We start from the raw sequence: 23,602 nt of genomic DNA, 5'->3' as shown, positions 1-23,602 counted from the left end.
GTTATCCATTTGAGCTTCCTTTATGCTTACACTTTGAAGCTCTGTCATTGCAGCGAGATGATTCCCCCCCCTGTTGCGGTCTTAGAAATGCAAGTAATCTCTGTCCGTCTGTGAACATGCAATAGATTCAGTTTTGTTGTAAACTTCTAGGCTTGAGAGTTTAGAAAGTATTTTCTCATTTCTGAATTTGATTGACAACAATGCTATATTGCCTGTGTATGCTTTAAGTGCTGGGCTATTGCCTGAATTTGATTGACAACAATGCTATATTGCCTGTGCATGCTTTAAGTGCTGGGCTACAATTTACGAATGAAGATAGAAAGCTCTCAAAGCAGTTATTGGTTTCTCGTTTTCTGCTTAAAGTTAAGAGCTATTCCGTTATAAGTAGCGGTGGATTAAAAAAACCACTTCCCCTTGGAACTATTAGAACTGATTTTGATAGTCACATATGTTTATTTCTGATTTTGATAGTCACATATGTTTATTTCGTTTCCTTTGGAGAATCATTTCCATATGGCTGTGTAGGAAACTAGTGAGCTAAGCTTGGTTGTTGTTACTGAATAAAAAAAGGGTTATGATTGTTTCTAGTGTATTCTATCAAAAGCTATTATGGGAATATGAATCGCAGGCCATCTACACAGAATTGATTGCCTGGTTATTTTCCTTTCCTTTTCTTGTGCTTAGTTGGTCTAGTTCGTTCAAATGTGAAGCGGTGAAGCTTGTATTCTTTTTGGTGCATAAGCTAGTGCTCTCAGGATACTTGTATTATCGAGTTTATAGCTTCACTTATTTTTGTTTAACATGGATGTGGAATGAGCAAGTAAATCTTAGAATTGTTTTATACCGTACACTTTCAAGAAACAGTGACCATATTGCTTGATGGTGAAGCAGATCCTTGGTATGTGCTTATGTATTGTATCTACTGAAACTTTTGAATCAGCTTGTCGTTTGAATGTAATTCAAGGCTTCTTTTTGTTAGGACACTGCAGGAGGATGGTTATAGCTCGTGGCGTGGCCTCTTTGGGACTTAAATTGATAGGTATGCCGAGAAATGGAACCCATTTACGTTGTGTGTTTGGTGCTTGGAAAGAAACGTGTGTTGGGATCTGCTCTGCTTGGATTGTCATCTGCTTACGATCCATTTAATTTGTGGAGCAACTCTGGTCTGGTTGTTAACTGGGAAGCCGTTTCACTATGTGAATGGTGCTTGCTGGGTCTTTTTCGATCTATGTGCTAGCTTAGGCTGAGCAGTCTTGGTTAGCCGAGCTTTTCCTCGAGTACTGTGGTTTGGCTTTTGTAGTGAAAATGGAAGGTCTCGAAGAGTTGCGTGGATGGTTGTCAGGTTTTAGAGTTTCTGAATTGCGTGCAACGAGAACGTTCCAAATCACTCTTTTAGCAAACCTGACCTGGAATTAGAATTGTAAACCTCATTTCATGCAATCCGATATCCCTAAGAGCAGATCACATGATCACTTCCATTTTTCAAGAGGCCAGCTTGCTAAAGATTTTGAGAATCTCTAGTTCCCAGATAGAGAATCTGAAAGAAGAGAGGGAATGTGGTTTATGATATGCAGCTTCAGAAGTGGCCTTGGCAACACTTTGAAAACAGTGAAGATGAAAGAAAGTTTGAAGGGAAGGTCATATCTGCACTCCCCCGAGCTTCAAGTCCCTTTGATTTGTGGAGACTTGCTATAGTGGCATGAATTCGTTTCGTTAAACCAGAAATGTTCAATCACGCAGCAACTAGAAAGAATTCAGTTGGAAAAGAAAATCTTTAAATTTCTTCTGCTCTTGGAAGAAAGTTTCTGTCTAGACTGGAAATTTGATAAAGAAACACGCACACGCAGGAGCTGGAAAAAAAATAATATAGGCGAAGTTTCTGTCTCTACTTCGATCTTTCCTGGACTAGAAACGCAACCCTAAAGCCCATTGTAACATGAAACCGCACCATGATCCAAGTTAAAGTAAGTGAACCCACAAAAATATCCATTTCGAACCCAGGCTCTCGAACAAAGCTCAGCCCAAAGACATGCAGAGCCGTTTGTAATCATTGGATCAGAAAATCATTTGTAGCTTTCTCGAGTCTTAACGATGGGTCAAAATAACCCCTGGATCTCGAACTTTCTACTTCTCATTTACGATGAATAAGTCCTTCATCTAACTCATGCCTTTTGATTGTTGGCGTGATATGATTGATTTATGTTTTAAAAAATTATTTTTAATTTTTAATTTTTAATTTTTATTATTTTATATTTTATATTTTATATTGTTTTAATATATTAATATCAAAAATAATTTTTAAAATAAAAAATATTTTAAAATCAATAATTGTCAAACTTCCAGATAGTTTAAAATTCTTTAGACCGGACAATAAGCTTAAACATTGAAATTAAAAATTTTAGCATTTAACTCTTTACATGAATTATATAAAATTATAATTTCAAATTTCATCATTTATTATTCATGGTGAATATAAGCAATAGTTTTTAATATATAGTTATTGATATCATTTTAAAGAGAAAAATAAAATACATTTTCTAGCAATATTGCTGGCTTTTTTTTCAATTATTATTATAAAGGAAATTAATTGATAACCTTACACTCTCATTTATAGTTTTGAAATCTAACCTGACAAGTAGATTGATCCGAGATCGAATTTTAAAAAAAATAGAAAAAAAACCTAGGATGGTTTAATCAAAACCCAGTTACAACTCATTAATTTTTTATTTTTTATTAAAATAATATTGTTTTGATTTTTTAAAAATTAATCTAGATGATTCGGTAACTCAGTTAAAACTCGAAACTAGGGTTTTAAACTAGGATATGTTCAAAAAAATATATTTTCATTATCACTGCAAGAACATTAGTAAGTTTGTGAAAATAGAATGTTTTAATATAAAATAAATATGTGTTTGATGCATAATTTTTATTTATTTTAAAATAATTTTGATGTATTAATGTAAAAAATAAAAAAATATTATTTTTATTTGTTTCAATTTAAAAAAACTTTTAAAAATTACACTCCATTACAATACTAAATACACACTTTATCTCTTTTGTTTTCTTTCTACTGTATAAATGTAAACGTAAAGATAGACAATAAATAATTTGTCATTTAAATTAAATGACAAATGAAATACCAAACAATTTTCCTACAACCAAAGAGTTATCTTTATTTTATTTTTCAAGTCTCTGCAATGAATAAGGACATTTAGTGCTATTAATAATTATTTATTTTCTAAATACCATTTTTTTTCGTGGCGGCCAATTGCATTAACTTTCTCAGAGCTTGTGACTCATCGGCATTTGTTTTACATAAAAAAGGGCTGACCAGACTGCATACCGATACTCGAGGGACCATAATGATTGTTTACCATAAGTCATGGTTGTCTTATAAACCAAAACGAAATTTCTCCACCCCTAAAAGAAAAATTCTTCAGTCCAGTTTTGTCACTCTCATATTTCCCTTTCCCTCCCTAAATCTTTCCCCCCGTCTTTCAACAAAATCACAAGTCACTGAATTAGGGTTTGTCAAAATTAGGGTTTTTTCCCTCTAAATTATCAATGAACAGACACAGGGGAGGAGAACGCTACAGCGACAGCGACAACGACAACGACAACTACAGCTACAACACCAGCAGCTATAACAACACCATCGACAACCAAGATTCCTCTTACCCTAACCGCCGTCCCTCCCGCTTCTCCGACGCCCCTTCCCGCTTCTCCGACAATCCTATAAACCGCTATTCTGATAACGACAACAGCAACAATTACAGCAATTACAATCGCCGTAGCCCTAATAATTACCAAGGCGGTGGAGGGGGAAGGCGCTCGTTTGATAGTCCTCCGGGTGGTGGTGTAGGTGGAGATGGTGGATTCCGGCCCATGGGTGGTGGTGGTGATGGGGGGTTTAGGCCGATGGGGGGTGCAGGTGGGGGGTTTGTGCCTAATTATCAATTGCCGCCTCCGATGTCCCTGCCACCTCAGAATATTTCCGGGCGCAAACGAGGGTTTCACGGAAGCTCGCCTGGTAAAGTTTTGTTTAGTTTAAAATTGAAACATTTTTCTCTTAATTTCTGTTTTGGTAATTGATATGTGTTTAATTCGGAGATCTGTGTTTTGTTTGCGTGGTTTCATTATGAAGTTGAAAAGGAATTTAACTCAATTTCGTTGTTTAATTTGGGGATTGGGTTTTAGATGTCTAGTTTTAGTGGGAATTGAATGGTAATTTAATTATTGTTTTTCTTAATTTGGGAATTGGGTGTTTATTCGTGTAGTTTTGGTGGAATTGAATGGCAATTTAAATTAATCTGATTGCTCTTATTTTGTGCTAATCATGCCATTAAAGTTAAATTATGTGTTTTTTTGTCTTTTCTTGTTCAGATGTTAATGAATTTGTATTTTGCAGATAGGTTTGATGGTGGTGGTGGTCGTAGTGGTTTTGCTTTTGCAAAGCTCTTTGTGGGTTCTGTTCCAAGGACAGCAACTGAAATGGATGTAAGTCATTTAGTTGATGCATGAAATATTATAATTAGACTTACACTGAACCCTGAAGAAAGCACTTGATACCTCTTATACATGTATCTGTGCACAAGTACTCTCCACTTTTTTGTTGTGGCTAGTGTCTTACCGTAAACGATGCTGATTTGTGTCTTTTCACGGTTGGTTATCTTCAACTTTATCAGGCAAGAAATTTTTACTTTATAGTATCATGTTTGTGCCATCTTAATGTAGTTTTACTGATTCGATGCCAGATTCGCCCCTTGTTTGAAGAACATGGAAACGTGATAGAAGTTGCATTGATCAAAGACAAGAGAACAGGACAGCAACAAGGTATGTAAACTGCTATTTTTAAATGAAGTAATTGTGATTCCTATGTATCTTGTTTCAGGTCTCTAAGAGGCTGATGGGAGCAAAGTATTCTCATCTTTCATCTCAGTTTATTTTTGCAACAAGTTTCGGGCTTGTTGGTTTTGGTCCCCTTTTTTGTCTTCGTCCTGTCAAAACATGAAGACAGCACATGCAAACCCACTAAAAAACAGTTTTCTATAGCAGTTTGGAACTTGAAGATGATTAGATCCTCCTCTCGTCATAGTGGCTGCTGCAGTGAGAGTATTACCCAATGAGTGTTCTGTAATGTGGATGTCTATTACCATACTGTAGCATTTTTATGTCAGGATGTTTATAAGGACATCTTTTGTTCACAGTGACACCAGAAAATATTTAATTGTTACTCTCCTAATGGTGTTAAACATGATATAATCTTAAGGATTTTTTATGGTTTTTTTCTTGGCAAACTGGGAGCTGTCCAATTTGAATGTTGTTGATATCATTTTTTGCACTGTCAAATGAGATGGTTAGCAGTTGGATTGGTAGTTGGATGTGGTTGGTTACTTAAATGAGCTGTGGTTGTCGGTTATGCATCCCTCCAAACTCCAAAGCTACTCTGGAAATATGAGGGATAGGCCATTTCTTATGGGATGAATATTGTCTATGGTGATCGTCTGATTATTTCCCCTCTCTATGATATGAGATGATGGATATAAGATGAATATTGTCTGAATGTAATGTGAATGTTGCCTTATGCTGTACTTCGAGGTTTCTGGCTTAGTTCTGTTTTTTTGAACATGGATGTGCCAACAGTTGCAGTAGTATCTTGAAAATTAACATGTGATGTGTTTTTTAAGAAATATAAGCCTATTGCTTGTGAGATGGATGTTAAAGCTTCGTTATGTGGACATATCTTGGGAAGCTTTTTGTTTGATTGTTGGTTGAATATAACATGGAGCTTATTTTTGTAGTTGGGTTGTGGTAGTAAGACGCGTGTTACTCATGGTTTGGCGCCTATTTGTGTTCCATTAGAACTTAACAGTTATACTTAACAAGACAACGCACTTACTAATGTTGTGGCAGGCGTGTATGTTGTGTATCCCTTTGGTTTGTCTTACTAATGTTGTGGCAGGCATGTATGATGTTTATCCCTTTGGTTTGTATGCTTATGGCTTGGTTTGAAGTGTGTGCATGTTGTTGTTTCCATGGTCTATTTATCAAAAGCCAATTCCTTGATTTCATGTAACCAAGGGTCTAAAAAATTGAATGTTTAAATTTGGGGACCATTTCCTAGTCTTGCTGTTCTAACCATGCTTGTGAGGTAGAGCGCAATATTGATAAGTAAGGATTTTTCTTCCAGTGCTTTGGTTTTGTTTAATTATTAAGGTTTGTGCTTGGTGGTTGCTAGCAGCTTGTGATTAGTTATAATTTCATATTCAATTTCATTATGTGGTGACCTGCATTGATTTGGTTAATAGAAATCATTTCATTATTTACGTAGTTGCATTTGAATGAGATTGTGATGGTCATGGTGTGGCAATTGTGGATGATGTGCTCTATAGCATTCTGCTCTTAATATTTTTTGTTGTTGTGTTTCTTATTAGGTACTAAATGTTCATTTTTAATTGTTTTTTACTAGGTATGTGCCAGGTTTGTAGAACTCAATCAAATGGCAGTTTGGTGACACATGACTGCAATAATTTCTTAGCTGTATATTATTGTGTCAGGGGTTTTGTATTAGTTTTTTTTTTTTTTTAATCGTGCTCTAGTGGCTAAGCAGGAGAGGTTCATGATGAATTCCTGGTTATATATTCCTAAATAGAATCAGGTAGATAGTTTAAATAACAGATCAGGGTCCATTTACAGTGAGGCATATTAGTGTCGATCTCTCCGGTGCTATTTCACTTCATTTTTTTTTTTATATATCAAAATTGTTTGAAAGTTGATGCTACAAACTTAGTTGATCATTATGGTTGAAGTGGTGCACCACTACTGCCACCTGTAAGGTGGTCACATAGGAGTCTTAGTCCTAATTGATGCACTGCTCCTCAAATTTTGCAAAATTGACCTTGCAGCATGGTGAGAGAGTTTGTATAAAATTTATTGCTTTATCATTTGAATTGTTTCAAACATCACGCAAGAACCCTCTTGCAGCAGCCATTGCTAGCATTTGTGATCAAACAATGGCCTTTTGCTCTCAGTCTGTATTGTGTGTTGTACTTTGTGAATGTTTCAAAGAGTTTTGGCTGAACACTTTGAAGGTTGTCTTGTCTAGTGGCGACAGCTCATCAATCCTTTTCTTTTATATTGGTGTATCCTATATTACCTTTCCTGTTTCTGTTTCATTTTGGTTGTGCCATTCTCCCTGTTATGTGCGACGATCCATATTTTACCCTGTCTCCAAGATGACTTGATAATGTAGCTAAGACAGATGGCTTCTTTCTAGATGAACCTGGTTGTGTTTGATTAAAAAAAATATGAAGCCGAGAAAGGTTTTATCTGTTATAAGTTATCTATTAATTTTACTGCAGCAGGGAATTTGAATGTGCATGTCTGTGACATTTGAGTTCTTAGCAGACAGGCTGCGATAGGAGTCTGGATGTGCTGTATGTTTAGAAGTCTCATGGTTATGCTCTACACTAGCTTATTATTTGCACAAAAAGAGCCAAATGAAGAACACTATTGATTCCATGGTACATTTTTCATCTTTATTTTGGAGGAGGTACATTTGTCTGTTCTAGATTGGGGCCCTATGTATGCAGAGGCTCACTGAGTTGTAAGATTTTGAGACCAAAATGGAGAACGCGCTTTGGATGTCATTTTACTTGGTGCATGTTTGACTACCAGTGCCACAGACCTTTTATGCTGGAGTGCAGGGGAGATCTTATGTTCCTTTTTTTTGTTGACAAACATGATTTTAAGTGATCATCAAACACTATTTGGCTTGTGCATAAGTTGTTGATTTATATGGTTTTGGTCATGCTATTACTGCCATGTTGCTGTTTTCTATTATGGTTGTTATTTCTAAACTCCTTTATCAGTACTCTACTTTTTTGTCGCATTATGTTGACCAATGAAATGGCTACATGTGAGACCTTTGGCCTAAGACCTGATGATTTCCCACATATGCTCTCTGTTTGGTTTATTTGTTGTTAGTCTTTAAGCAAATTATATTGTTTGAGAGAACATTGTGGACTACTTCATGATTGACATTCTTTATGCCATGAGTGCTGCAAAAGAATGCGGGAAGAACATCTGTTACATCCACTTTCCCATTTTTTATGATTTTTACCCAAGTGTGCCTTCAGGTTTCTTCATGCTTTTTCAAACCCCTTTAGATTAGAATCATTCAATTAGTCCTAAGAGCTCATGACTTCTAATAATAACAGCTAATTATATTTATGGATCTAAAGCTGCAATGCTCTAGTTGAGTATCGGAGCACTCTTTTTTCCTAACAATAATCTGCATGTTGACATGCAGTGGTTTAATGCATAAGAGTGCTGGCATGTGTTTTTTGCATTTTGATTTAATGACATATACACCACCGTTTGAAGGTGTAAGTAACCATGAAAATCAGGTTAAAAACATTTCACTCATGCAGGCTGTTGTTTTATAAAATATGCAACCTCAGAAGAAGCTGATAGGGCCATCAGAGCTTTGCACAATCAACGAACTCTGCCTGGGGTTAGTTATGTTCCTTTGCTTGGTTTCCAATCATGTGGACCATTATAGCAGTTTCACATGTTAAACATTTGTTTTCCAGGGTGTGGGTCCTATCCAAGTTAGATATGCTGATGGAGAACGAGAGCGCCTTGGTAATTGTCAATGACTTAACTGAGATTTCCAAGTTTCTGAAGTTTGATCTGTTTCTTACATGTTGAATCTGCTCTCTGAAACATTCTTAGGTTTGCTAACTTCTCAAAACTTTTATAAAATGGACATTTCTTGTTCTTCATTACTATCTTGGATCAAATATTTTCCATTTGCAAATGCTCTTTTAGGTGCTGTGTTCCTTGAACAGTTAAAACTTGTTTTTAATAGGACAGAACACATGCAAATATGTTTTTATTTCTAATTTCCTTCGCTGATTTTTTCCTTTGTATGGTAGGTGCAGTTGAGTACAAGTTGTTTGTTGGTTCACTGAACAAACAGGCTACAGAAAAGGAAGTTGAGGAAGTATGTCACATGTCTTTTGGTTGTTTATTGTTTTGTTATTCTTCTGACAGCTTGCCTTCCTCTCTCCTTCTTAATGAATGCTTTATTCTCTTCTAGTGAATATTTAACTTTTTGTTGGTTTATCTGATGAGTGGATATACCTTCTATACCATTCCCTCATAGTTCGATGCATATATGAATATCGTTTATTCAGTTTACTTTTTTCTTTCTAGGCATGTGTATAATAATAAGTGTTTCTTTGTTCAGATTTTTACACCATATGGTCGGGTTGAAGATGTTTACCTTATGCGTGATGAAATGAAGCAGAGTCGTGGTGTGCCCTTAACTCTTATTTAAGAAACATAATATTCCTGTATTTGAATTCATTTTCTTTTCAACTTAGATGCCGCTTATTTTTTTCTAGGTATTTGTGGAGCAAATTAGATTGTTATTGTTCTTTTTCTAAATTATCTACATAACAATAAGGGATGGATGGTATTATCAGTATATATCACAGTAAACAATTGGCCAACATTTTATGTGACAGCGTGCAGGGTTGATGCTTCTCCTCAGTGCATTCTTCATGGCACTTCCTTTTCTTTATGTTCTTAACTATGTGAAGCTAATACCATCATGTTTCTAACTTTCGACTGCTGATTCTCCTGTTGAATCATTCTGAAGGTTGTGGTTTTGTTAAATACTCCCATAGAGACATGGCATTGGCAGCTATTAATGGTCTTAACGGAATATATACAATGAGAGTAAGGAGTGGTTGCTGCTTTTATGATGTTAGGTTTACTGAATATAATATTAAGTGTCACCTTTTTACTTCAATTTTCTGAACTGTTCAGGGTTGTGAGCAACCATTAACTGTCCGGTTTGCAGATCCTAAGAGGCCCAGGCCCGGAGGAGACTCAAGGTTTTTCAGCTGTCATCATCTTTCACTCTGGATTACTTGTACATTTCTTGTTACATTTTGAATGAAATTCACAAAATAAATGTTGGAGGCTTTTTTTTCCCCAGAGGTGGTCCTGCATTTGGTAGTCCAGGTGTCGGCCCAAGATTTCAAGCTTCAGGGCTTAGGTAAATTTTCACTTAACATTCTGGTAAAATAAACTGTCACTTCAGCTTCTTCTCTATTTATCTATTTTTTTGACAACATTGCTTTCATGCTCACTTTTGTTAGACCACCACCAAATTTAGGGGATCCTATGGGTGACCATATTCCGCCTAATGCTTGGCTTCCAATGAGTCCCCAGAATATGGGTCCTTCCTCCAATGCTGGTGTTCATGGTTTTGGGAATCAGTTGCCTCCTAGGTCTGGTGACTTAGCAATGCCTTTAAACCAGGTAAGACTATTTGCAGTTATCTGATACGTTGAAACTCTTTAGCATTTTCTCTTACCCATGATTAATTTTTGTTTTGACTGTATCTTTTACTTACAAAACAATTTTTTTATTGGATGGTATATTGATCACCTGATCATGTTCACTTTTGATAAAATACCCCTTTCCTTGTCACATATCCCACTTAGAGATTCATAGAGTTGGCAGTCTTTTTCTTGACATGTATAATCTTTGATTGCATGGTATATTGAATATCTTCTTATGAGAAACTTGTCTCCTTTGTTGCGCACTAGTTTCCTTAGTTTAATTCTAAGCATATGTTTCTTGTTGCTAGCTTTAGCAATTCAGACCCCAGACCCTTACTTCTATTCTTACAGAACTTTGAAGACTGACAGTTTCTCCTGCTGCATCATGGGCACGTGAAGACACTTATTGATGCTTGCATGTGCTTCTCATTGTCATCCTAGACTAACAAATATTGTCTACATGTTATATTTTTCAGACTGTTAACCAGTCGCTGCAGCATCTCCCCCCTGCTAGCCAGCAAATATCACCTCTGCAGAAACCACTTCAATCGCCTCAGCACTTGCCACCTTCCCTTCAACTACATGCTCAAGCTGCATCTTCCTATCCTCAGACACAGACTTCTCATGTCAGTCAGCTACAGAGTTCGCTTACTACTGGTCAAACACCCTTCAGTCAAGCACTGCCATCACAGCATATGATTGGCTTTGGAAGACAGTTGCCTACTTCTCAAACTGAGATCCAGCAGGGCATCTCATCAAATGTAGCACTACAAGCCCCCCACCCCATGTCTGTAGCAATAAATCAACAGCAATTGCCTGCACCTATTCAGCAGCAACTACTTCAGCCTCTCCAGCAGTCCCCTTCTCAGTTAGCTCAGATGCTGTCACAACAGACTCAAACCCTGCAAGCAAGCTTTCAGTCATCTCAACAGGCTTTTTCCCAGCTGCAGCAACAGTTGCAGATGATGCAACCATCAAACCAGAGCACACTGCAACAGAGTCCCCAGGCTCCAAAACAGCAGGTACGATAAGCTTTTAGAGGGTAAAGAGCTGTGTAGTGGTCGGGAATTCCTAGATTCATTACTCCCTTCTCTTCAAATTTTGGTAAAAGTCATGTATTGGGCTGCAAGGTTTAATTTGCATACAGCTGTAGATCATTTGCTTGACATCATTGGTTAAAACTGCTATCTAAAGCTGGAAACATTATTTTGGTTGCTGGAAAAGTAGTTCTGATCACAAGTAAACTTGAACTTGAAAGTGTTGCTGGGTGTTGGCGTTGGATAATTTTTTATCTGCCTGACCTGTTAGTGCCCATTATATTTTACATACATTTATACCACTTGTCTTTTTGTGGGGCACCTTTCACTTCTTGAAAACCCAAATTCCAGTTTCTCATGTTAGGATGCTGCACTAATTTGCCCATCTAAGAAATTATACTATTTTCTCTCAATCCTGTGTTTGCTGTTGTACTTCCTTTTGCTTGTTAAACTTGTGGTATTATGATTATATGCTGAAAACACTGCCTGCCTTCACATTCTCAGTGGCCTCCACAAGCAGTTGCCAGCACTCCACTTCCTGTAGATTTGCCTCCATCTACTTCTGCTCCTACTGCAGGTGTTTTGAGTCAGACTGTTGCTCCTTTAAAATGTAATTGGACTGAGCATACATCCCCTGAGGGATTCAAGTACTATTATAACGGTGTAACTCATGAAAGCCGAGTAAGCAACTGATCGTTGATATGCTCTGTTGTTGGCACTTAATTGTTTTAATTAGCTGTTAATATTTCCCTGTGACTGGACAGTGGGAGAAGCCTGAAGAATTGAAATTATTCGAGCAACAGCAGCAACTGCACCAAAAACCTCCAGTTCAACTGCCTCAACCACAGACAAATCCCCAAGTTTTGCCCACCCAGCAAGTGCCACAAACCCAACAGGTGCATCTTCAAACACAGTTTCGCCACCAGCAACAGCAGCCACAGCCTTCCTTTTCTTCTATGGTTAGTGTTTATATTGTTGTTCCAAATTGTAGTGCATATCATATACCCTCGCTAACTCCATATCATGAACTTCCAGTATGCCACTACTGAAGTTAGGGGTCAACAAGATATGCTCAGATAATTACCAGTCATCAGAAAGGATTTTGTTATTTGTTAATGTGTCACAGTAATGCCTGTCTTAAAATGAGAATGCCTCAAAAGCCTCCTTTTGTGGGTACTTACTTTTGATTACTGATTTTTCCATTAGTTGTTGTATGGCTGTTTTAGCAAATTAAGCCTCAGTCTTTGCCTGGCCATTCCACATACCATTACATTCTGTCAAGTTGCATATTTTGCAGGTGGTAAGATAATAACTGCATAGAAATTTTAAATGGAAGAATGTAAATGTATTACATAAACTCATATGAATTCCCAATGATAATTGACAGCATTGTCACCCACCAGAGGTCTTCTTGTCCAAAGAAATCTGGCCTGTCTGTTAATCCAGGGAATGATTGGTGTAGTTTTGGATCGTTTGTAGATTGCATTGTATGAAAAAGATTGCCCCTGGTGCACTTTTTTGGTTGAGCCTGTCCATCTTTGTTGGTTCCCTTGTCAAAAAATCAATGTATCCTACATGTATGAAATCTGGTATATTCCCTGGAGTTTGCTTTGATTGGAATGTTGCAGATGGCGCTCTGCATTAGGTGGATGTGCTTTTCATGCTATCCACAATTGCTCGAGAAGTCTTGAAATTGGAGACCTTTTTATATGTTTGATTTTCTCCCTTGTTAAAACAAACAATAACAACCAAGCCTTAATCTGAAACTATTGGTGTCTTCACACCATGCAACTGCATAATTTTTAGTTTTAAACCTATAATATCTTGTATCTTGTATGGAATGCAAGTCCATGCCTGTTGCACTGGCACATTGTAGAATTTAACTTCATTAAAACTGTGGAAAATGCTCTGCTATCTGTTTTTTCACTGGAGATTTAAATGGAAGGAAATATGCATGTGAACACAACTTTTGCATGTTTATCTTTTTCCTGTTAGGAGTTTTTTGTCATCTGCCTTTTGGATCTCCTTTTGACTTTGCAGGAACATGGTTATACACAATTACCTGCAGCAGCTAGTTCAGTCAACGATTCGACACGCTTCCAGGTACCTTGTGTTTTTCCATGTCCTTGGATCTTTTCTGTAATAATAGATCATTCCTAAGGTCATTGTCTGCTGCAGGGGCGTCCAGTTGCTCAGGATTGGATGTGGAGGAATAAGCCAGCAGGTTCTGATAATTTTCTATTTTTATTTTACTCTGGGATGGTTTTCTTTTCATCCAAAGTTTCTCAAGACAAATAGGAATTAGTGCAAAGGAGACGTAGAAAATTATGCCTGAACATCAAAATTAGGAACTCGTCCTTGCAAGGTGCCCTTTTGGATGAAACTGAATGAAAGCACCTGCAGCATTGCACTTGTGTGCAAACTGCCAAGATAACATTATCAGTGGGTCATGATCATGGGACATTGGGTTGCTTTGGGGAGTAGAATTGGATTTTTTTTTGTTTTTTTACGAGACTGACAATTCAAGTCTCATGATGTGGTAAATTGTTTTGGAAGATGGCATAGACACCCTTAAATGTGCTTTGGAAGACAGTTTGGGAGTTTTTAATTCTCTGTTCCGTCGTGCTCTTACTCATGTTGTGTTGCGTTCTTCTCCAGGAACTTGAAGAGAGGAATATGAGGCAGCACATGGGCAAAGTTACAGCTACTTGAAATGCCAAGTGAGAGCACTGGCAATCCGACAGGAGCGGCACCAACTGCTATGAGCTTTAAATGCTAAATGAGATGTTTATTGAACAGTTTTTCCAGCTTAATCTTTACTAGCTGTGGCGATGTACTGTTCAACAGTTGCTGTATGCAAATGCGTATGTGCCATCAGTGCACGGGGTAATGACTTGCATATAACATATCAGTTGCTACCTATGATCCAATATTCACTTGTAACCACATGAACCCCATATTTGGCCCCACTTGAGGATCCGAGATGGCAAGTGATGCTGATGAATAATAATAGTACTATTCACTAGGCGTTGTACTGTTTATTTGCCAGTTTTATTTTATTAGTGTTGGGTTATACTAGATTCACAGCAGAAAAGAAAATCGGAAGTGGTGCTTAACCGTTTTTGGACATTATAAAACTATAATTTTCGAGTGCTTTTTTTAACACGCTCGAACGTTTATATAAACCTCATGGATTATGGATAAAGCTTCTAAATTGAGCCAGGTTATCAGCATATGGCTTGTCATCTTGCTAGCAGTAATCGAAAGAAAGATTAGTCGACTGTCCTACAATTCACGCATATTTCGCCTGTCACCTTTAAGCGGCCTTAAGCCACCCATTTTCATCATGGAATTCTTGAACTCAGAATAATAATGGATCCTCCACGTAGGATTCTGCAATCTCACGTGTGCGATCATCTTCTATTACAAAGAACTGGTCAGACGGAAGGAATCCCTTTATTGAGAGAAGATTGTCGAATGTAGCCGGGGTCACTACGTCAAGATCTGCAGCTGTCGTGTTGCTGTCAACAGTTTATGAGCATAGTTGCTGTAGCGATTGAACGAAGTCCACATTAACATCACGGCCAACGTAGTTACCAGGGCACAGGAATCGAGAGCTAAAAGTTGAGCATCTAGCTTTTCCTATTGTGTGCGCACCTGCCGAATCAAAATTAGACCGTGGTTTTCAGGTGGCAGGAGTGTCCTGACATGCATTAGGATAGGAAACATGTTACCTGAGAGGGCGACCATATCATTCAGTATGATGCCGACATTCTGAAAATTAACCGCTACGAGTTGATACACTAGAATTTGGAGCACGTATATTCCCAGTCGCTGCTGCCTTGCTAGCACTCAAGCTGTCCTTCCTCCCATCTGGACTTCCTAATTTGGTCCACCAGACTGCAGATTAAGTAGAATTCAGGTTAGTTCAAACCATTTAAAGAAAGTGAGATATTCTTTTAACGTGAAGAGTGGCATAAATGCAACACGCAAGATGAACAGAATCAGTGGCAACAACTGCGAGAATATCAGCACAAGAAACCGTTTCAGGACAAACAGATGCCAGATCAGATTTAACGAGTTCAAGTTAAATGGTCCAGCTTTTTTCACTCACAAAGTTCTCAGTCTCAGCTAGCAACACTGAAGCGCCCAATCCCTGCAACACAATTTGTATCATGGCCATTGCTATTGCAATAAAAGCTTTCATAAAGATAAACAATATGTGAAGTCCATAAAATTAAACTTTGACTTACATTAACAAAGCAATCATGGAAGGGAAGATGAAGCATGGAAGCTGCCGTTCTTGGTTCCTCGGAGATTGCACTTTCAACCCAAGATATAAGGGTCTGCCTCTGGGCAGGATTCTTTGAACACGTCAAACTGCAATAGCCCACCAATATCATCCACACATGTTTTGTTCAAAGTGGTTGGTGCTTTGCCAACTCAACTACAAGCTTAATAAGCATCATAAAACAAAAAAGGTAAGCTCATATCCATGTTACACTAGCTTGTGTGAACGTATATGAAATGGTGCCGGGGTTAATAGCTTCAGTTCACTTGAATAGAAATTGCTGCGAAAAAAAGAGAGATGAAGTAGTTTCATGTATTGTACCAAAGGGTGGTTAGTGGTTACTGGACGACGCTGTCAAGACTTGGAAGCAGTCAAGTTCATAGTACATGATGAGCGTGCAGTACCCTAATCCCATATGCTTCAATTTTTCTTTTTACCGAATGTTTCTCTCAGAGTTGAGATGGTACATTGAAAATTTCCCAAGTATGTTGAGAGAAAGGGGCCCAGTAGCTTGTCAGAAACCACTGAAGCTTGGAAGGTTCTGTTTCCGTTGAGGGGTTGCATTGTTTCCATTCATGAACTCAACAGATGCAGATCCTTGTTTAAGTGGTGTCTTCTAGGCTTACAGCCCACACATCTTTTTAATCTGTCATCAAAACTAAGAGCAAAAAAGGATCTCTAGTGTTGCTGATAGAAACCATGAATTCAGGCCATTGATAGTATAACCTGCAGGTATTTTCTGAAATGTGTGCAAGGCTAAGACAGATTTTTATTACTTCTTTGAATCAGTTTTCTGAAATGTATTTTAAAATGTGTTCGATAGGCAGGTTTTTAGATGTCTTGTAATGTGATCGTTAAAAATATGATATTTGCATTTCATTGAAAAGGAAAATTTCTAATACTTTGTGCTAAGGCTCCCTGCTTTCAGCATCTCTTTTATAAGAACAATCAAGAGTCGGGGGAGCATGGAGAAAAAAATTGAGAAAATCTTTTTCATGCTCTGTTCGGGGCCGGAATTTGTTTATCGCATGAATGACAGCCAGCAAAGGCAGTAAATTTGATATGCTATGGAGATAGCAAAAGGAGAGTAGAAAAAACAACGGAAGTAGAAATCTCATCTAACATGCTAAATCCATTTTCTCAAGACAAGGATCAATGCTCTGAGTACATGCATTATTGACCCTGGCAAGAGAGGATCAATCTCTGAAATAGAATTCTAATTGATCTCAGAAACCATGCATGCTTAGCAGGCTTGAAACGACTATGTAGAGTTGGTTCTCATGCTACAAAGCTTGCTCAGGTCATCTGCCAGCCCATCTATCTCTCTGTCTCCTTTCTCTCTTGTGCGCTCCCTCAATTCTCCTGCTTTTCTTCTTGTATTCTCTCCACATTTGTAAATTTCAATGTGGTTGATTTTTTGGGTCAAAACCAACCGAACCAAGGAATGCTCTCCCTGACTAGTGGACACCACACATGCGCGCGCGTACACACACTAGTTTGAGACATGCAATGGCATTGCACGTAGATTATTCAAGTTTTTGTTTACATTTCATTCTTTTTCATGAATTATATTCAAGATATTAAAACAAATATAATATCTAACTTCAAATATTTAAAAGATAAAAAAATTTAATGTGCTAGTAAGTAATAGTCTCTGTTAATGCTTATCCATTAGGTAGCAATAGGGGTTGAAATTATGTTTCCTGAAATTTTGAATTTTTTTAATATATTTTTGGATCATCAGATGCCTAAAATTATTTATAAAAAATAAAGAATATATATTATTTTGATGTATTTCTTAATAAAACAATTTTTTTTAAAAAAAAACCACTATATTCCCCTCAACACCTTTTAGCCTTGCAAATTTCCCCTAATGAAAAATAATAAAAGTGCTACAAATCTTGTATTATGAATATTGAATAGAATGACTATTTTGTCTCAGTATATTTTCTACCATAATAGTAAATGGTATGCCTTATAAAGTTATGCCGTCGATCTTCATTCACACGATGATTAATTACTCTACTGTGATTAGGTTTGAGTCATTTTTTGAGCGCTGTCATGTCCATGTAAAATGATTGTTGAGTTCTTTACTTACGTTGTTCAAAAACTTATGTTGTTCGAATATAAATCCTAAGAATTGAAATTAATGATGCATCAACAATCTGAGGGTCGCCGGAGTCTGCATAAAACAACAAAATAGAATTAACCCTCCGGCACTTCTTGAAACAATCTGTCAACAATGTCAGATGGCCACTGAAAAAGAGAATTAATGAACATAGGGAAGAACTAAGATGAAACAATGTTAAATCTGTCACAAGTAAGGTATATTTGGTATCTCTTTTGTTAATAGAAATCTAAAATTTTACTGCTCGACTTCCCGTTCATGTTTTGTTTCTTGTGGTTACATTAGCAAGTGGTTCTTCCTTCGGCAAGATGATCCATAGCCCGAGCCATACAGAAAGGCGAATGGACTGGACTCTCAAGAAGGCCCATGATTTTCTTCGGAGAGAGATGTTCCAATATAGGCCCTTGTGTTACGAGCTGGGAGGGCCCATTAATCGGGCCTCTCGAACAATCCATTTCTTGAGTACTGGGCTCTGTATCAATAAGAAACTAGGCCTCCTTTCAAAAAAGGGCTGGATTGCTACGACAAAAAACAAGGCCATGCCATCAATCAAGTGCCTGTAACTCGTCCTCTCTTCGATCCAAACTTGTGCTTTTAAACAAAAAAAGAAAAGAAAAGGGCAAACTAACTTCTCTCGCAGAAGTAAACCAGCCATTGTTTAAGCTAGGTTAGGAAATCATTGGAGAGAAAGGAATATCCAGTTCCTCTAAGATGAATCCAAAACGAATAGGGTTGAAAAAAAAGGCTAGTTCTTTCCACGTCCCACCTCCTCCATCTAAAGACTCGTAAGCACATGCGGACCATGCCTATGCAACCATAGTTGTTTGATTGATTAATCATTGATATAGAATGGTCACCTCTTTGGGCATAAGAAGTGCACAATTATATGTATCTTCTTGGACAAGATTCCACCAGAGAATTTTGTCTTTCCTTTTTTACATTTCATAATTAATATCTTTTCAAAAGGGTGATTCGAGGAATTTTGAGTTATTCAAAATGTTATCCTAATTCTTTCAGTGCCTTCCTATCGCACTCTTTTCAAGATCTGAACATAAAATTTCTATATATTGACGGCTAGATTATCCCCAACACTATTTTTGCTTGTCCCAGAAGAATAAATTCACGCTTTCATGTTTAATTAGAACTAGCGAGGCATGTATGTACGCACATGCCACTCATTCATGGTAATTATGTATGCGTACGTGTATGGGATGTTGAAATCAGTCCATTATTTCAATGATCCAAAACACCTTCGAAACAAACCTTTTAAATGTGTTGTGCAATTGACTTCTAGATGATCATTCACGTGAACTGTTAAGGAATGAAAAGTTCCTGTGTTGTTAAGAAAGAGTATAGCAACTTGAAATGAAACGTTCATGATCAGTGGCTAACTAGAAAGTTTGGGGTGTTAATCACGCAGGACAATTCTCACCTTCCAATTCTCTTTTCTGAGAACAATCAAGAGGGGTGCGATTTTCCATCTCTTCCACTTTCTAAAGATGCTTAAAGGCAAATACACTCCATCCTGTCATTTAAAGAATATTCACTGCTACAGCAAGGTGGACAAAATTGTGAGAATCTTTATCATGTTCATTGTTCGATCATAAATTATTTCCTTGTAACCTTCCTGTGTTCATACCATGATATCATGCTTCCAAAAACTTTCCTAAAAATTGATGGAAAAGCTTTCACTCAATTTCTAGATCACACCGATTCATCCCGGCATGCCACTATGGCCCACGCTATTTCTAGCTCCACGGTGGAACCTAAAACCTCTATAGTCGCGCGCGGGGATGATCTGTAGGTATGATGTGAATGCATGGATGCAGCCTTTCCAAGTGTTTCTACATCCTGATATTCAAAAATTAAGAAATATCTTGGCAAACAAAAAATAATAATTAAGAATTAGATGTTCGTAGGTTGGTTGTGTAACGAGTTGCGAATATGTTTTTGTACCAAGTAGATAAGTTTAAGCTCATTAAAAAAACGTACAACTTTATATATGTTAAAGCCTAATTATAAGAACATCTTTAATTTTAAATTTGTTTGTTGGATCATTTTAACATTTTACCAGATAATTCTATATAATCAATTCTATAAAAAACCTGACTTAGAAATTGTTGCTTTTTGTTATTTTTGTAGTTGATTTCTAATTTTAATTATTTTTTCTACTCAACTTTAGATTTTTCTTTTGTTAGGCAGGTTTTAAATCTTTATATAAATAGTCAGCGTGTAATTTTTTCTATCATATTATTGAAATATATACTTAGGTATGAGGATTTTTATTTTATTCACATCATAGATTGTTTCGGCTACATTTTTCGTGGAATTGAAAGCTGTTGCTTATTTGAAATCTTCAGAAGACTAAGCAAGGGCTTAATCAAGAAATTAAGGGTGACTGGACATTTTAGGAAAATAATCATTACGCGACTACAGCACCTTATCCTTACTTTTACAAGTTTTCAACAATATACGTCCAGCTACTAATATCAAGAAGCAATGGCATTTTGGAACGCACGAGATTTGAATATTTTCTCCACTAACTTATAATAAACAACTGCAAAAGCGCGTCATAAGCAAATTTCTTTTTTCTCGAACAACATTATATTAATAAGCGATATATGAACCTAATTTTAGCCGTGCATGTATTTTCTTACATACATGCAATCTTCTTGGTGCATGCTCACATGTTGAATTCAAGTTTCGGACCCGAAAATATACATTCAAGTTTCGTTAGTGTACACATGAATAGGTGATAAATGCGGAGTGTATATATACATATGCTAGTGGGGGCTATGCTTAGCATGTTTCCTATGTGATTTCTAAAGCATCGGATCATATATATAAAGCTAAGAGATGATTTATATAAAAGTTGAAGATGGCCTTTCAACCAATTCTATTAATTTCTCCTACACCCATCGATATCTATAAAAGAAGGCCGCTACTGAATCATGTATGGCTGTAAGTAGTAATTGAAGCATGGCATGCATATGAAATCCATCCACACACTCCTAGCTAGCGAAGACAGTGCATCATGGACAAGACTTCACAACCCCAAAAGTTCTTCTAAATATGGAAGCCAAGAGTGCATCTTCGACAATGCTTAAAGCAACCTATATATCCCTACCAAAATCTTTCACCATCCCTTCAATAATCAAGAACCACACACAGACCATTCCCTTGCCAAAATATGTACACGTTACCAGTCAATGACTCATTTCCATCTGTATATAACTTGAGGGGGGAAATGGTTATAATTAACTCATCAAAGAGTACTATTGGTGTCGACTGTCAAGTTGCTACACTTTGCACCCGTCCCATGCATGTTATGCAATAAACTCTGTACACATAATTTTCACAAACTGTCCATCTTTATCCTTATAGGGCACCCCGTACGTATATCAAGTTCCCAAGTTCATCCTCGGTTTCTCATTTCACAAGAAGCCTAGGATTTAATACAGACAAAAGTGTTATGAAAAAAAAGCTCAAACCATCTTCGTTAAATGTTAAAAACCATAACCCTAGTTTTCCTGACAGTATTAATGATATAGCCTTTCCTAATATCAATGCAAATGAACCAATCAAATCAGAAGAGGAGGTATGAAAATAAGAATTAGCGAGTGCTGGAAGAATATAAGGAGATTGAATAGCTTAAAAGAACAACGATGACACAACACCCAACATCTCCGTAATGTAATAATCTCTGGATACAAAGAATACAACAAAAGAAATCAAGAGATTAACTAGTCTTCTCCCGCAAAAGCTACAAGGGTAGTCATTTTCCAACATCAATAAAGTTCTGTATCATGAAGAATGTAAACTGGGATCTTCTACAAATACAGAACCCCACAAGTAAGTTAGAGATCAAATACATACCGATATCTAATAGGAAATATTTCTACTCCTCTTTAGGCTCCTTCCTCATCTGGGAGGGCACAATATCCTGAAGAAGGCCATGGTCTCTAAGCAAAGAAGATGGACTATCCGACCTTCTCTGGTGAAAAGAAAAGGTGGGACTAAAACTAGTATTACTTGTGGTAATGTTCAAAGAAGGTGATGAGCTATACATGTAGGCATGTTGTTGATACTGAGTTTGTGGAATAACAAAAGATGATGTTGCAGCACCAAAACCAGTTGAGTCGGCCAAAATTCCAACACTTCCTCTAGGAGTTATTGGGCTTGGATGTATGTGTTGACCTTCGTATGTTGTAACAACTATAGATGAATCATCAGATGATCTCTCCACTCTCTTCTTCACACCACATCCTGCACTAGTGCAACGATAATAACTCCTGCAAGAAAAGCAATAAATTAACAAACTTTTTGTGTATGTATCATCATCACCACCCAAAAAGAGGGGGGTTGCATATATGCTACTTCTTGCTACACAAGTTACAAGATTTTGTGTATCCTCATCCTTCAGAAGAGATCATTGCTGTCATAAAGAAGACCAAGATGGGATTCTAATGATATACCTTGGATAGGGGCTGTTTTTCACAGCTTTTTGGCCGTACTTCCTCCACCTAAACCCGTCATCTAGGTGATCGACTTCACTCTTTGTCATGAAAGCAAATCTCGGCTCTCTTTGCCTTTTTTGGTTCTTCTTTTTCGGTTTCAACCTGAACCAACAACACATTACTACACTTTCAGTACTTGAAAAAAAACCCATAAAATTGCACAAAACAGAACAGGTAAAAAAACACTTCTTTTATTTCATTTTCCTCTCAGCAGATCACCCACCACTCCTTTCTTTCATATTTCAGTCTAAAACAAGAAACTCACAGTAACAAACAAGATAATAAAGCAAAAAAACAATACTAATATTATATAATAGTGCAAAATGAAAAGAGAAAATTACTGTTTCTTGGTCTTGTCGTGATCGTGCTTTTCTTCTTGATCTCCAGTTTTAACTTGTTGGAAGGCATCGTTTCCTGCTTCATTCGAAGAGGAAGAGATAGAAGCTGATGAATTTGGAGTTGCTGGGTTATTCAAAACCTCTGATGTTTCCGGTAGAGTTGATGCCGGTGATGGGACGAAAGTTTGTTGCTGCTGAGACCCCACAATCGGATTTTGAGCAAACCAATCGAATAAAGAAGCAGCGGTACCAAAATCTTGGTTGATATCAAGCAAATCTATAAATCCTAAAGACCCAGCCTTTTGATCACCACCAATAATATCACATGGCATCATGTCAAAGATGCTATTTAGTGGTGGTGGTGGTGGTGTTGCTGTTGTTGATAAGGCAAAAACACTGAGCATCTGATCAATATCACTTGTTGTTGCTGGTGGTGTAATGAAGGAAGAATTTGCCATAGTGAAATTCTCTGTCTTTAATATTGTTGTTCTTGTTAGCTCTTTCTTCCCTTCTCTTTTCTCCATGGAATTTGTGCACACGCTACTAATATTATTATTCTCCTTCATTTCATTCATTCTCAAAAATTAAAAATAAAATAAAAGCATTGTGAGTGTGTGAGAATGGACTTTCTTCTCGGCGTGTTTAACAGCTTAGTTTATTGAGGTTTCCCATTGTTGTGGTGACCGTCACTTGCCGGTAATTTTGTGTGCTGGTCCGCGGACGCTGTTTGGCATTTACTGCTGCTGGACCGCAATCGGGTCCACTGGTTTCACCGGTTGCGTGGATATAGACTTTTTGCGTACACGTGGATTTTGAACTAGAGCAAAAGTTTTAGATAGTTCGTGTGCAGGTGATCTCTCTTCCCATTCGTTTTATCTCTCTCTCTCTCTCTCGCGGCTGCGGCTCCCTTCCTTACTTTTGTTTTTTTTTTTA

General features: G+C 37.2%; 2 protein-coding genes and 1 pseudogene across 2 annotated transcripts; 1 reads left to right on the top strand and 2 right to left on the bottom strand.

Moving 5' to 3' along the window:
* The first annotated feature begins 3,415 nt into the window (after positions 1-3,415).
* Positions 3,416-14,431, top strand: LOC105118112 (flowering time control protein FCA-like). Its single transcript, XM_011015974.1, has 17 exons — positions 3,416-4,030; positions 4,409-4,497; positions 4,755-4,833; positions 8,433-8,515; positions 8,595-8,646; positions 8,940-9,007; positions 9,254-9,320; positions 9,668-9,747; positions 9,838-9,905; positions 10,010-10,069; positions 10,173-10,335; positions 10,835-11,380; positions 11,900-12,076; positions 12,160-12,354; positions 13,436-13,498; positions 13,574-13,619; positions 14,054-14,431. The coding sequence occupies exons 1-17, from the start codon at positions 3,565-3,567 to the stop codon at positions 14,059-14,061; spliced, it is 2,310 nt and encodes a 769-aa protein (XP_011014276.1). The 5' UTR covers positions 3,416-3,564; the 3' UTR covers positions 14,062-14,431.
* On the bottom strand, positions 14,018-16,101 carry LOC105118113 (peroxidase 40-like; annotated as a pseudogene).
* Positions 16,102-21,448: 5,347 nt separating this feature from the next.
* Positions 21,449-23,300, bottom strand: LOC105118111 (probable WRKY transcription factor 48). Its single transcript, XM_011015973.1, has 3 exons — positions 22,673-23,300; positions 22,290-22,433; positions 21,449-22,106 (listed from the first exon to the last, which is right to left on the bottom strand). The coding sequence occupies exons 1-3, from the start codon at positions 23,242-23,244 to the stop codon at positions 21,713-21,715; spliced, it is 1,110 nt and encodes a 369-aa protein (XP_011014275.1). The 5' UTR covers positions 23,245-23,300; the 3' UTR covers positions 21,449-21,712.
* Positions 23,301-23,602: the final 302 nt, after the last annotated feature.

This window comes from Populus euphratica, unplaced genomic scaffold (genome assembly GCF_000495115.2).
Source record: "Populus euphratica unplaced genomic scaffold, PopEup_1.0 scaffold1746.1, whole genome shotgun sequence".
Taxonomy (NCBI): domain Eukaryota; kingdom Viridiplantae; phylum Streptophyta; class Magnoliopsida; order Malpighiales; family Salicaceae; genus Populus; species Populus euphratica.
The sequence above is the reverse complement of the archived record's forward strand: the minus strand, read 5'-3'. Positions and strand labels throughout refer to the sequence as shown.

Excerpts from the sequence above, each read along its gene's own strand:
- LOC105118112 (XM_011015974.1), top strand. The coding sequence starts at position 3,565 with ATGAACAGACACAGGGGAGGAGAACGCTACAGCGACAGCGACAACGAC. Across the intron at positions 9,321-9,667 it reads TGAAATGAAGCAGAGTCGTG|GTTGTGGTTTTGTTAAATAC; the intron begins GTGTGCCCTTAA and ends ATCATTCTGAAG. Across the intron at positions 13,499-13,573 it reads ACGATTCGACACGCTTCCAG|GGGCGTCCAGTTGCTCAGGA; the intron begins GTACCTTGTGTT and ends TGTCTGCTGCAG.
- LOC105118111 (XM_011015973.1), bottom strand. The coding sequence starts at position 23,244 with ATGAATGAAATGAAGGAGAATAATAATATTAGTAGCGTGTGCACAAAT. Across the intron at positions 22,434-22,672 it reads CACGACAAGACCAAGAAACA|GTTGAAACCGAAAAAGAAGA; the intron begins GTAATTTTCTCT and ends TTGTTGGTTCAG. Across the intron at positions 22,107-22,289 it reads AAAAACAGCCCCTATCCAAG|GAGTTATTATCGTTGCACTA; the intron begins GTATATCATTAG and ends CTTTTCTTGCAG.